Source organism: Emiliania huxleyi, assembly GCF_000372725.1.
Source record: "Emiliania huxleyi CCMP1516 unplaced genomic scaffold EMIHUscaffold_36, whole genome shotgun sequence".
NCBI lineage: Eukaryota > Haptophyta > Isochrysidales > Noelaerhabdaceae > Emiliania > Emiliania huxleyi.
The window spans coordinates 86,341-99,962 of record NW_005199274.1 but is presented as its reverse complement, the minus strand read 5'-3'; the positions used below and the strand labels follow the sequence as shown (position 1 = coordinate 99,962).

The window sequence follows — 13,622 nt, the reverse complement described above, 5'->3', positions numbered from 1 at the left end:
CTCTGTTCTGGCTGGAGCCGTCGGTATATAGCTTCGCTCGAGAGCTTCGCCTCCTACTGCCGACGGCGCCGTCTGGAGCTGGGGCGATGGATACCAAGGCCGGTTGGGTAACGGCAACCAGCAGAACCAGCTTCTACCGAAGAAGATCGAGGCCTTCTTGGCGCGGCGCGTCGTCGCTGTGTCTACCGGATCCGTGCACAGCCTCTCGCCTTCACTGCCACCGGCGCCGTTTTTGCCTGGGGCCAAGGCGAGACCGGCTGCCTGGGCCACGGAGAGGACCTGTCGAACCAGCTGCTGCCCAAGGAGATCGAGGGGTGGGCGTCGGGGCGGTGAGAAGAGAGAGAGGGCGTCGAGTCGAACCACACCACCCCAGGTTGCAGGTGTACCGCGCGGCTGCTTCTGTGAGACGATCGATCGAGCTTCAAATGACAATCGGCCGTCGATCCCGAAGGGTCGTCGGTTGAGCTAGGGAGCCTGGCGATGGACGCCACCGCGACCCCTCGTGGCATCTCTCTCGCCGCCGGCGAGCTGGGGGCTCGCGGACGGCAAAACAATTAGATAACAGTGTACAGCCGTGAGAATTAGTTCAACTGTGAACGGGGACATGTGCGGGACGTGTCAGGGCCGGCTTGCCTTCTGCCCTGGTTGTCGGCCATTGCGAGAGACGCCCGCGTCCCACGGCTCTTGTTTCCCCACCCTCCCTCCCTATGTGTGCGCTGTCGCGTTTGTGCGCTGTCGCGTTTGGGGGTTGGTCCTGCAACGGTGTCTCGTGCGGAGCAGTGGTTGGTTGGTGTGCTGTCGCGCGAGTGGGTTGCAGGCGGGGGTCGAGGGACCTTTCCCCCCTTTGCAATTAACAATGCTTTGGAATCTATGTGTGGACATGACCTCGAGTGGAGCCCCAGTCCTCGACAGGCTCGGCGTGGGCGCGCCCACCGTGGGGAAGCACGCACGGACGCACGACGATGTTGCGACGCACGACGCACGACGTCCCTTGTTCCAGAGCATGGTCGCTGGCCCTTATGCCACTGCGGATCAGGCCAAGTCATATGCAGGGCGTGCACTTGGTACGGGCTCTGTGCGCCGTGCCTATGAGCATCTCGAGGAGGAGCTTGAGCGCAGGCTACGTGACGGGGCGCCCAAAGTGCAGGTCGTGGACGTGGGTTGCGGCGATGGCAAGCTGACTGCCGCCCTCGCTACACGATTCCCGAGTTGCAACTTTGTGGGCGTGGATCGAGCGGAGGCTATGATCACGCACGCGTGCGAGGTGCATCGACTACCTAATATCGCCTTCCGCACAGAGGATATGACGTTGCTGCATGGCTTGGCCGATGCCTCGTGTGACATCGTGTATTCCGTGTCTGCCACACACTATGCCGTGGATCAGGCGGCGGTTTTCGGCGCCCTTGTCCGCGTCCTCCGTAGTGATGGCTTGCTCTGGCTGTCGACGTATCCTTCCAACCCATCCGAGTTCGCGCCAGTTCTCTTGCTAATCCACAGCGACTCCGACGTCCACAAGTGCTTCTTTGACGAAGACACTGGCACCCCGCTCCCGTTTGCACATATCGACGCGTTTCCTCTGGATGCACCATTAGGGCATCTGGAGCACTGGTACGATCCCGACTCCTCGGCGGTGGAAACGTACCTCAGCGCACTCGGCCTGGTGGTGCACGAGTGTCGGCGAGAACGGCGCTCGTACCGCCTGCTCGGTGGCGTCGAGGACTATGCCAAGATGCTTGCGCCGTGGCACCCGTGGATTGCGTGCGTGCGCGAGAGAGGTGGTGAAGCGCTCCTCCACCGGTTCCTCGCCCAGCTGTCGGATTCGTACCGCGAGTGGCTCCGCGCGTGCGGTGATTCGAGCGGTGCAGCCGATGCACAGCCGCCTTTCGTCTTCGACACCGTCTATGTCAGCGCGCGGAAGACGTGCGTGGCCGCCACTGGCACAACGGTGCCACCGCAGTGTCCGCCGCCGTCTGGCAGGTTGCAGATGATCTCGCCGGACTTTTCTGGCTCGCACTTTACCGTGGAGCATGTCGACTTTTATGACCCCGACGAGGACGAGCACATGACGCCGGTCCGCCTGCCCATCGCTTCCTTCGAGACGGCTTGCGCCGCCGCCGGCATCCGACGCACCGACGCCTTTGACCACTTTGGGTTCGAGCCGATTGCGCTGACACCGTCGGAGATGGCGGCGCTGCAGCTCGCGCGCGGCATCGCCCTAAAGGATTTGAGCACACGCACACTCGACGAGCGCATGTACATGGAGAACAATCTTGGCTTGCCCGGGGAGTTTCCTCGGGAGGCTCTCTCGTCCATCGAGATCCAATCGCAGCTGAGCAGCTATTTGGGCGTCCGCAAGCGCCACGGCGCCGCACAGTTGCTCGAGCATATCGTGCGCCGGTGGGCCGAGAGCAGGTTGGCGGCCCAAGGGGGGCAGCTTCGGACGCTCGCCAGCCATTCGGTCAAGATCCGTGAGAGCTTACGATACGCGTCGTCGTCGCGCGCCACCGCCGCCGGTGGCGGCGTAGACCCTCCCGCCACCGCTCTCGGCACAGGCGCAGCGCACGTGCGGCCACAGCCTCATGTGCATGTCGACTACACGACTCGTGCCGCCGCGCTCCGCCGCCTCGCGAGGCCTCCCGAGTGGTCGACGCGCGCAGCCACCGACGTACCGCCGGAAGAGGAGTTGTGGCAGGTCGTCAACATTTGGCTGCCGATGCACGCGCTGGGTGAGGCGGTGGACGACGGCTTTGGCTTCGTGGTCGGCGGCGAGAGCGAGGTCATCCCCGTGTACGTACACGGCGCCGAGTTTGCGGCCAATGTGAGGCTGCGGCGGTCCGCGGAGGCGACGCTCGTCGAGGAGCCGTGCATGGGGTGGGGGCGCGCGTGGATCTTCAAGTCGGTCTTGGAGCTCGGCGCACCGCCTCACTCGGCATTTGCACGCGAGTGCAACGAATCCGATGTGGATCGTCTTGCAGCGGTCGCAGCTCCGCGGGTCGTCGGCCGCAAGAGTCTCGATGTGCGTGTGGCTGTGTACTATAAGTAGTCCAGTCCCTGACGAGTTACAGTATAGACGTCGGTTCCCCCCACCAGCAACCAGGTTGCTCACCCACGACACCGGGCCGGTGCTTGCACTTTGAATGCCGTGGGGCCCCTGCCCGAGTCCGGGGCGTGGAGCCCCCCCTTGCCCCACCACTTTGTGTGTGTGGAGACGTCTATTACCTCTTATTACCTTACCTTACCAGCAACCAGGAAGGTGACTTCGATCGGCGCGCTGCTATCTATGGATGGTGGGTGGTGTTGGCAAAACAAGACACAGAGCTCACACAGAATCACAGCGGGAGGAAAGCGGCGAGTCGCAATTCCTGGGGTCCTTGTGGCGGGCCACCCTGTCCAGAGAGGCATGGATGCCAATCTGGGGTCTTTCGACCGAGTCTATGAGCCCTGGCCGCTCCCGGTTGTGGCAGAGGCGTCACGATGCCTTACCCAAGCTACAAGAGCACACATACAAGCACAACGACCTGTTGAACGTGCGCGTGCGGCTGTCGCGCGTACGGTACTCAACCGAGAGTCTCTGTGGGCTCTCTGTGGGTCAGGGTCCGCGCCCCGCGTTCCACAAACGCAGGAAGGGCATGCGCACTCGCTCCCACGCCCCCTGCAGGTCGTCGGCGGCGGGCCGCGCGTCGATGTGCATCGCGACCTGTTCACAGCGGCGTGGCTGTGAAGAGACGGGAAGCCGGTCGCGCCCTGCTGCATCTCGGCTGTCTCTCGGCTGTCTCTCGGCTGTGTCTCTCGGCTGTGTCTCTCGGCTGTGTTCTCGGCTGCAACTCGGCTGCAACTCGGCTGTGTCTCGGCTGTGTCTCGGCTGTGTCTCTCGGCTGTCTCTCGGCTGTCTCTCGGCTGTGTCTCTCGGCTGTATTCTCGGCTGCATTCTCGGCTGCATCTCGGCTGCATCTCGGCTGTGTCTCGGCTGTGGCTCGGCTATCTCGGACTAGCGGCGACCGGCTTGCCGGCGATGGGCCTCGCGTTGTAGTAGTCGATGAGGTAGCGGACCTAAGGTAATTAGTGATCAATTAATCAACTCATTAATTCACGCGTTGAGTAGTCGATGAGGTAGCGGGCCAGGCTAGCCCTCGCGACTCCACGTCTAGACGACAGGAGCTAGCACGGCATTCAGAGTGCAAGGGTCCGGTCGGACCTCCTTGCCGCACCGCGAGACGACCCATATCTCCCCCTATCTCCCCCTATCTCCCCCTATCTCCCGGTCGGACCTCCCTGCCGCACCGCGAGACGACCCAGTCATGCCGGTCGAACGGGGGCTTGTAGCCGACGGCGGTAAACAGGCGCGCCTTTGGAGTCGGCTCGTCGGGCACGCCGCCGAACCGCACCAGCTTGAGGTCGTCGACGCACTCGGGGTAGTGGCGCTCCCAGAGCAAGATCTCGCGCCTACACAGGGCATTGCGGTAATCTCGGGCAATCTCCGGGTACTCTCGGGGTGATCTCGGGGTGATCTCGCGCCACGTGCGCTCGTTGACAGTGTTGTGGATGGCGACGACGGTGCGCATGTCCTCCTCTTGCGGCTCGAAGCCCTTCCGGCGCATCGCGTTGTAAAACATCTGCGCCGACGGGTACACCCAGTGGCCCCCCTCCGCACCTGCCTGCGGGATCGTCGACTCCACCCTCTCCTTTGACAGCGGCAGCCGCTGCCCAGCCGCGGGAAGCTGGTTCGCCACCGCCGGCATCGCGTTGTCGGGGTTGAGCCGCTCGCCCGCCGGCGAGCCTCTCGCGTGCACCGGGCAGCCGCTCGTGCTCGCCGAGCCCGCCGCCGCCGCCGCAGAGTCGCCGCCGGACGTCTGGGCGGCCGCGGCGGCGGAGGCGGTCTCGGCGGCGGCCGGCGAGTGGATCACGGGGCAGCCCATCTCGGAGGCGCGGGTCCTGCGCGTGCGTCGGAGGGCGCGGGCGTTCGATCCTCTACGCTCGAGCCGGCTGCTGGGATGTGCGCGTGCGTGTGAGTTTCCGTCATCGGGTCCAACGGTGACCGACGCGGGGTCAGTCGATGCGCAGACCCGGAGATCAGTCATGTGGCCATGCTCGCTGGGAGCGTTGCTCGTACGTGAGGGCGAGCGCGCTACGGAGAAGGAGTGGCGGCGGGCGCGGGGTCGAGGCACGCGGAGGCGGCGGGCATACGTGCTCGGACTCGGGGAGGAGGGGCACCTGCGATGTACACTGCGCGAGCGCTTGTCCCTCGCGACTTGTGCTGTGGTCGCAAGCAAACGGCACCTCAAGTGATGGGGGGCGGCGGAGGCGGCGGCGACGCTTGCTGCTGCTGCATCTCGAGCAGGCTCTTGCGTCTCCGCTCCTCGCTCTCCGCCGCGCGCAGACTCCGGGCCTTCTCCCTCTCGTCACGCTCACTCTCATTCCGCCTCCTCTCGTCGCTGTGTCCGAGTCGGAGGCGCCTCTTCTCGCGGTCGGCCTTCTTTTGTGGACCTCGCGCGTGTCTGCGTCGAGGGCGGCCTGGCGATCGCTCTTGCGCTCCCCGTTGCGCCAGCATTGGGGTGGAATATCTGGCGAAAGGCACGCAAAAAAAGAATTGATGCGCCAGCTATTTTACTGAAGCACTTGAGCACTGGCCGACACTTCTCGAGGGACGAGGCTACTACTATCGGAAACAACCGTGCCAGGCGGCAATTCAGTCAGGGTTCAGCTCTCCCGGCCCTCGCAGATGTCCACTACCGCTCGCAATGAAACGAAGAGAGTCAAACGAGAGCTGCGTCTGCTGCGCGTGCTGCGCCTGCGCTTGCTGCGCCAATATCGCCTGGGCCTGAGCCTGCCGCTGCGCCATCAGCAGCTGTGCTGCTGCTTGTTGGTGTGCCGCCTGGGCTGCGGCCTGCTGCTGCGCCTATGGATGAGTTGTGGAGTTAGTCCGAGACGATGAACCATCAGAACTAGCCCCGCCCCACCTGCTGCGCCTGCGCCTGCGCCTGGCCCTGCTGCGTCAGCATCGCCTGCGCCTCCTGCGCCTCCTGCTCTGCCTGCGCCTGCTGCGCTGCCTGCGCCTGCTGCGCTGCCTGCGCCTGCTGTGGTGTGGTCGGCATCTGCTGGCCGGTCGCCATCTGCGGCCACTGCCGCGGCGAGGGGGCGTGCTGCCCGAGCGGCGAGCCAGAGTAGGAGCTCTGCGCCTGCTGCATCGCCTGCAGGTGCGCCATCATCTGCAGCATCGCCACCGGCTGCGGTGGCTGGCTGGCGGCGGAGAGGGCGACGAGCTGCGCTTGCTGCAACGCCGAGAGCGGCACGGGCATCGACGGGACGCCGGGGAAGCCGCCCGGGCGGGAGCCGAGCGAGTCCTGGCTGCCGACCAACATGCCCGATTGCTGCCGCTCCAGCGCCAGGGCGACGGCACGCTCCCGTGCCTCGCGCTCCTCGCGGAGCGGAGGGCCGCGCTTCCGCCCGACGCGGGGGATGCACGGGATGTTGCGGGCGACGCAGTTGGAGCACCTGCCGCAGCGGAGCATCACGCAGCGGATGCGCTTCTGGCAGCAGGCGACGCACGCCGAAGCGCACCGCTTCCGCTCGCCTGAAGCGCACGGCGAGGGGTTGGGACGGGAGGCGTTGGCGGCGAGAGATGGCTGGGCAACACGAGTGCACCGCCGGATCCGTTTGGGCAGAAGGAACCCATCGGCTGCATGAGATCTTCGAGCAACACACTCGACGCTCCCGCTTGCGCCCCCATCGACAGCTGGAGGGGCGCGCTCCCCGCGCCCGGTGGGACGATTGCGGGTCTGCCCGTTTCCATCTGTGTCGAAGCGTCCACACCCCTCTCGACGCTTCCGCACGCGCTCGAGCCCGGCTGAGCCGTGGGTGCCGGGGTGATGGTCGCCGGGGGGGGGCCAGGTGCCTCTGACATGCCGGAAGTGACTCGCTTTGACTCGGACCGTGGCAAAATCATCACCGTCTTCGAAGGCTAAACATTCCCGCGATCTCCGAAGCAGGAGTTTCGCCGAAGCGCAGTGATGAGCATGCAGCATGGGACGCCCGTCACCCACCTCGGGACCTGAGCAACGACATGACAGGGCGGGATATGCTCGCAGTGGGAGTCAGAAATGTGGTCCTTGCGCGAGGAATGCTCGATAAACTCGAGGGACCAAAATACGCGGAGAGGAGAGCGGAGTTACGCAGAAAGGCGAGAGAAGCAGCGAGAGCAAGGCAGACGGCAGCGGCGTCTCAGAACGAGGCCGAGGAGAGCGATGCGTCAGGGGAAGAGACAGCAGGAGAGAGAACGACGAGAGTGGGAAGAACGCGAGGTGGTGGCACATGAAGGTCGCTGCGAGAATTGGTGAGAAACTGCGGAGAGAGATAGGAAGTGGTAGACGCCCGAGGGTGGGCGACGGCTAGCACCACACTCCTCTCCTTAAAATCCCTGTGTGGTGGCGGCGTGCCGTCCTCCCATCCCTCCCTTGGGGTTTCTGTTTTCTTTCTTTCTTTTACCCAGAGAGAGTTGTTTTGTTTAAATTCTTTTACCCACCTCGGGGAATTTTATAATGGTATCCGTCCCCTACCTCTCAAAGCTAGCCACGCATGGCTTGTGCCGTGTTCATTGGGGGGGATCACAGGGTCATACAAAACAAGTAAAGCTCCGACAGCGACACCGCAAAAGCCCAACAACACAAACTCCCAAAAGCCCCCGCGGCGCGGGAAAGCGTCTGAGGCTCCGCCAATGCCCAGTGTGGCGCAATGTCGACTGTCCCCGCATGCCGGCCGAAGGCCAAGGCGGAAGGGCGAAGGCGCGCAAGGCATTGAAAACGACTTCATACGTCCGTTTCCTTCAAGTTCGCTCTAAAGTCTAGAGGAGGACGGCACGCCGCCACCACACAAGGATTTTAAAGAGGAGTGTGGTGGTGCTAGCCGCCCTTGGGCGTGTCAAATTTCTCGTCGCGGCTTGCGGCGCGCGCTTGCAATCTCGACGCCCCCGTCCTGTTGCACCTTGCGGCGCGACGAGCCCGCGCCTTCTTCGGCGGGCACGCACTGGGTCCATTGCCGCACCGCCGTCTCATACGGCATGAAGATGGGGTTCTGGTAAGCTTCACCCGTGGAGGGGCCCGCGCTCTGAGTGCAAGCACGAAGATCATCTTTCTCTTTCTGCTTACACTGATCGGGCTCGAGATCGCGGGACTGACGCGCACTGAACACTCTCACAGTCACACGCACAGGGTCACACATCCACTCTCTCACGAGACAGTGCAGACATGAACACCGGGAAGGGCGCGAAGGGGAGAGCGGGGGCGCGGGCGGGGGTGGGGGCGGGGGCGGCGGCGCGCGGCGCACGCGTGCGCGCGGCTGAGGGCAGGGGTGGGATTCCCGCCGTGCACACACTGCGCGCGCACACACCACATACCCTCATGAGACACACTGAGGGAAGGACGGAGCGGCGGCAGCGGCGGCGGCAGCGGCGGCAGTGCGCGCGCGGCGCGCGCGACGGAGGGGCGGAGCAGCGACCGAGAGCGACCGGTGCGCGGTCGCTGCTCTGCCTGTCCCGGAGCGCCGTCTGCGCGGGGTGCGTGTCAGGAGAGGGGGCAAGCGTGGCGGCGCGGGGACACGCGGCGGCGGCGGCGAGCAGGGGAGCGATCCGTGCGCGGTGAGGCGGCCGGCGAGAGGGCGGCGGGTGCGGGGCAAGGAAGCAGCCCACACCCGACGCGTCGCTCGAATGAATTCGACGCCTGCGCAGGGGCCGCAGGGGGCGGTCAGTGGCGAGGCGGAGCCGGCCGCGGGCCGGGTGCCAAGGCGTTGTGAATGCCAAGGCCGGGACGGAGGGGGCGCGCGGCGGGGGGCGGGGGGGGGGGCTCACCCAGTCCGGCGCCGTATAGCTTGGGTCTCTGGCATAGCGAAGATGCGCCGCGTGCAGGTGACCCCTGGAGGTGGCAACTCTTCGGAGCTTCCGGGGTAACATCTAGGGATCCCGGTCGTTTCCGCAGGCGAAAGGACAAGACGATTTTTAAAAGAATTGATTTACCCCCCATCCGGCCCGCTGGGTGTGTTTCTTAGCCCCCCGGCCCTGGAGTGCGGTTAATGACTGCACTCCAAGTGCTCCAAGTGCCCCCCCCCCCTATTTTACTGAAGCACTTGAGCACTGGATAGGGTCCTAAAGGTTATCGCCGCGAATTTAAAAGTGTTGCGTCCCAACCGAAAGAAAAGAAAGAAACCCTGCGGACCCAAGGGAGGGATGGGAGGACGGCACGCCGCCACCACGCAGGGATTTTAACTGCGTCGCAAGACATAAACAAAGGGTGGGTTGGGCTCTGCACGCAAGGTGCCCGCGTCGCAGACGCGGTACCATTGACAAATCTGAGATATACCCCCACACGAGCAAATAGGAAAGTTCGAAAAAAGAAAAGAAAGAAAGAAAACAGACAAACCCAGACGAGGGATGGGGGAGGAGGACAGGGTCCCCACCTAGGAAAATTCGAATACCGTGGCGAAACGGCGCACGGTTTCTTCATTTTTGTGCCGTTGCTATGACCTATTGAGAGAGATTTTTAAAGACCAACAAGAAATCACGACTCTCACAGTGATTTGGGCTCGGCAGCTTGTTAGCCCTCAGCCGAAGCTGGGGCCGGTCCCGTAGCCGAGAGAGCCCGCGCCGATGAGTTCGACGCGGTCGGGGGGGCCTGCGGAGAGGTCTTCTTGACCTATTGCACGCCGTTGTGTAGTACAGTGCTCATTGGGAGTGAGAGCGACGCACGTACATCAGTCAGATGTGTGTGCGACGCTGCGTGCAAGCAAGCAAGCACTTGGTTGGAGCACTTGGCGTGCAGTTGGTCGGGCCGCCTCACTCACATCCTAGCTCACATCCATCCAGGGCCGGGGAGGAGCTAAGAAACGCACCCAGCGGGACGGATGATCGGCCTCGGGCGCTACGAGCAAAAGAGCCCTGACCCTAAGCGGTACAAGCACTCGCCGCTAAAACGGAGCTCAGATCGGAGGAAGCTCTGGAGCTCAGCCAAGAATATACCTTTCTTTTCTTTAAATTCTTGGACGACGCCAGGAAGAGGTGTGCGCCCGCCGGCTCGCGTGCGCGCCATCGCCCCGCCCTCCGGTCCCTGGGCGGCGGCTCGCGCTTGGACGGTCCCCTGGCAGGGGCCGCAGCAGCCGGAAAAGGCATGTTGCTTCGGTGTGTCGGCCTCGCGCTGCTGTTCGCCGGCCCGGCGGCTGCGTATCAGCCTGCGTGCGATGGCAGGCTGCCGCTCCTGCGCCGCGCTCCGCTGGTCGCGAGCAGCAGCGCGGTCGCTGCGCCTCAGAGCCGCGCTTCCGACCGGCAGCTCTACCTCCTCTTTGGCTCGCGGTTCGTGCAGTCCATCATGCGGCTAGCGATGGGGCCGCTGGTGGTGTACGTGTGTGGCGACATGGCGTGCGATGCCTCCTCGCGCGGCCAGCTGCTCTCATCCTACTCGCTCGGCTACCTCTCCTCGCAGATCGCCGGCGGTGCTCTCGCCGACCGCATCGGGCCGCGGCTGGTGATCCTGTGCGCGTCGGCCCTGGGCGGGGCGTGCACCTTGGCTTCTGCGAGCGCGCGCTCGGTCCGCGCCCTCTGCCTCGCGCAGGTCCTGCTCGGGGTCTCCCAGGGCCCCCTCTACCCCACCTCGATCGCCTACCTCGGTGCCGTCGGCGCTAGATGCAAGCACAGACGCGGAGCACAAGTCCGTGTGTCGCACGGCGGCGGGCCCACACGCACTCACACGCGGGCCCTTTGTCGCCGGGGGTGCCGCACTAGACGTGCACGCGACACACTCACACCTTGGACTCTCTCTGGCCCTCGGCCCTCTTAGACTCTGGGCCTCTTCCCCACTCTCGCCTGGGCTTTGTCTCTCTCCTCCCTTCTGGCTCTCTTGTTCACAGCACGTGGCTTTGGCTCTCTTCTCCACAGCACGCCGTGGCTGTCTCTCCTCCCACACCCTGACCCAGTCTCTCAAGCTCACCAGGCCCGGCGCTGCCTCCGAGCAAGCGCGCGCACGCGTCCACCGTCCTCGACCTCGGCATCACCCTCGCCACCCTACTCGCCCTCCCCTTCTCTGGCGCCATCGCCGCCGCGGTCGGCTGGCGCGCACGCACACTCCGCATCCCGCCACCACCGCTACCCTCGCCTCCGCCGCCGTCGCCGCCGCCACCCAACCCGCCGCCACCCTCGCCGCCGCCGCCCTCACCGCCGCCGCCCAGCCCGCCGCCCTCGCCGTCTCCGCCCTCGCCGCCTCCGCCCTCGCCGCCTCCACCCTCCCTCCACCACCGCCCGTCCGGCGATCCGCCTCTCGTCACGCGTGCCGCTGTTGACCAGGCGCGGCGCCTTCCGCCTCTACGGCGTGCTCGGCCTCGCCTTCACCGCCCTCTGGGCGTCTCTCTCTCTCGACCTCCCGTCACACGACCCGCCGCCCACGCCCGCACCCGCCGCACCCGCCGCTCCCGCCGCTACTCCCGCCGCCACTCCCACCGCCGCCGCCGCAGCCGTCTCCTCCGCCGCCTCCGCCATCGCCGCGGCGCGGGAGGCGCGCGTGGGCGGCGGGGTGGGCGGCGAGGGAGGGAGGGGCGGGCGCGGCGTGCCGCCGCTGCTGCTCGGGAGCCGGGGGGTGCGGCTGCTGCTGTCGTCGGGCGCCGTGTGGGTCATCTTCTTCTCGCACATGGCGTTCAACCTCTGCATCTACTTCATGACGAGCTGGGCGCCGACCTTCTACTCGGAGTCGTTTGGTCTGCTGCCCGAGAAGGCAGAGCTCGAGGGGCGGGACGAGCTGGTTCAGATGTCCACTCAGTTCACACTAGTCTCGGACTGCCGCCCGAGCAGGCCAAGCTCGCCCTCGCCCTGCCGCCGCTGGTCGACCTCGCCGTCAAGGCGCTGCTCGCGCGGCCGCTCGAGGCTGCGCTGCGAGGCCCGTCCCTCGGCTTCTCCGCCCTCGGCTGAAGAAGAGACCCCGCCGGCAGAGACGAGATGCGAACGAGTGTTCCTTCTCTAGGCCTCTCCACCCTCGGCTGCCGCCGCTTCTTCAGCGGAGTCGGGTTTGTGGGCTCGGCGCTCGCCATGCTGGCGACGCCTGCCGCGGCGAGCCGCTTCGGCGCCGTCGGTGCCACTTGCTGCTTCTCGCTCGCGAGGAACAAGTAGTAGTAGTACGTATCAGTGATTCATGGTCAGGTGCCACTTGCTGCTTCTCGCTCGCCAACGGCTTCGCGGCGCTGCACCCGTCCGGTTTCAAGGCGAGCTACATGGACGTCACCCGCTCGGCGACCGGCGTCGTCACCGGCGTCGGCAACACGCTCGCCTCGCTCGCAGCCTTCGTCGGCCCCGTGGTCGTCGGGCTCCTGCTGCAGCGGCTCGGCTCGTGGGCACCCTCCTTCTGCGCCATCGCCACGCTCCAGCTCCTCGCCGCCCTCGCCTTCGCGCGCTTCTCGACCGCTACGCCGGTGGACGAGGAGAAGCCGTCCGCAGACCTTGCGCGGTGAGGCCCGACGTGCACGTGGCCCGCCGCCGCCGCGCGACGCGAGAGGCGCGTTGCCGTTCCTCTCGCGACAAGCACTGCAGAGCCGTAGCCCGTACAGCTACACGAGTGATTCTGAGATCAGGTTAGTCGTTTCCCCTTTGGAGGCAGACATTTCAGAAAGCGAATCCCAGGCCGCATCTCCCCGCTCGAAGCGGGGAACCCGTCCCGGGCGCCCGCTGGAAGCGGGGGGGCGCCCGCTCGAAGCGGGGGCGCCCGCTCGAAGCGGGGGCGGCGCAGGCTGCCACCGCTGCCCGGGCGCGCCGAGCGGCGGCGGAGGGCCGCCCAGGCCACCACCAGTGCCTCTCCCACCGGCGGCGCGGCGGCAGTGGCGCCGACCGCCCCTCCATCAGCGGCGGCGCGAGGCTGTCGTCGGGACGCCGGCAGGTGACGCGCAAATAGGGTGCCACCGGACCGGCCGACGAGCACCCAGCGGAGCCGTCATCGTGCATGGCGAGCCGAGCACCGCCGCGTCGCTTCTCGGCGCATTGGAGAGCAGAGGAAGCTGCTGGCGTCGCGGCTGGGATCGGCAGCGGCGCCAGCAGCTTTCTCGGATCTGAAGCGACTTTGAGCGCCGATCGATCGATCTGAGGGCTGACCGATGGGCGGCGCTGGGAGGAAGACCGCGCCACCCGTCGGCCAGCCCTCAGCTCCGCGACGGCGACTCGATAGTCGTGGCCGGCGCTCGGCTGCCACTCTAAGCTGTGCCGCCAGGCGCTCCTGGAACCGTGACGTCACTTCTTATGGATGCGGCACTAGGGACGCCCAATGTTTTCGTAAATATAGAAGCCACTCTCTCGCGTGTGGAAGCCACGACTGCGTAGTCGTGCTCCCCCGGAGCACGCCATAGAGCGCCGGTTTTGTGTACCGGGCGCACCCGCAGCCGTACACACTGCTGCCACTGCCAGGGGGTCGCCGCAGGCGCCCCAAGCGGCGCGGAGCGCCGCCGCAGGCGGCGGACAGCAGGTGCGCAAAATTAAACGCCATTTTCGGTTCCGCAGTTTTGCCACTAACGTCGAAATCCTGTACAAATCGAGACTTAGCACTTACGAGAGCCGAGCCCCCCACGAAAACCACAGAGGGGCGCGCGGACAGCGCGCCGCCAGGGGCGCC

General features: G+C 65.8%; 4 protein-coding genes across 4 annotated transcripts; 2 read left to right on the top strand and 2 right to left on the bottom strand.

Moving 5' to 3' along the window:
* Positions 1–1,003: 1,003 nt before the first annotated feature.
* Positions 1,004–3,043, top strand: EMIHUDRAFT_208642 (hypothetical protein; the record flags this gene model as incomplete). The annotated part of the gene is made up of 1 exon (XM_005772303.1): positions 1,004–3,043. The coding sequence occupies one exon, from the start codon at positions 1,004–1,006 to the stop codon at positions 3,041–3,043; it is 2,040 nt and encodes a 679-aa protein (XP_005772360.1).
* Positions 3,044–3,464: 421 nt separating this feature from the next.
* On the bottom strand, positions 3,465–5,240 carry EMIHUDRAFT_435905 (putative holocytochrome c synthase). The gene is made up of 5 exons (XM_005772302.1): positions 5,212–5,240; positions 4,516–4,932; positions 4,269–4,443; positions 4,000–4,050; positions 3,465–3,697 (listed from the first exon to the last, which is right to left on the bottom strand). The coding sequence occupies exons 2-5, from the start codon at positions 4,914–4,916 to the stop codon at positions 3,590–3,592; spliced, it is 735 nt and encodes a 244-aa protein (XP_005772359.1). The 5' UTR covers positions 4,917–4,932; positions 5,212–5,240; the 3' UTR covers positions 3,465–3,589.
* Positions 5,241–5,686: 446 nt separating this feature from the next.
* On the bottom strand, positions 5,687–6,920 carry EMIHUDRAFT_463926 (hypothetical protein; the record flags this gene model as incomplete). Its single annotated transcript, XM_005772301.1, has 3 exons — positions 6,643–6,920; positions 5,958–6,571; positions 5,687–5,896 (listed from the first exon to the last, which is right to left on the bottom strand). Exons 1-3 carry the CDS (start codon positions 6,899–6,901, stop codon positions 5,687–5,689), a joined length of 1,083 nt encoding a protein of 360 aa, XP_005772358.1. The 5' UTR covers positions 6,902–6,920.
* Positions 6,921–10,151: 3,231 nt separating this feature from the next.
* EMIHUDRAFT_101959 (hypothetical protein) lies at positions 10,152–12,474 on the top strand (the record flags this gene model as incomplete). Its single annotated transcript, XM_005772300.1, has 6 exons — positions 10,152–10,647; positions 10,971–11,142; positions 11,321–11,771; positions 11,822–11,910; positions 12,025–12,098; positions 12,167–12,474. The coding sequence occupies 6 exons, from the start codon at positions 10,152–10,154 to the stop codon at positions 12,472–12,474; spliced, it is 1,590 nt and encodes a 529-aa protein (XP_005772357.1).
* Positions 12,475–13,622: the final 1,148 nt, after the last annotated feature.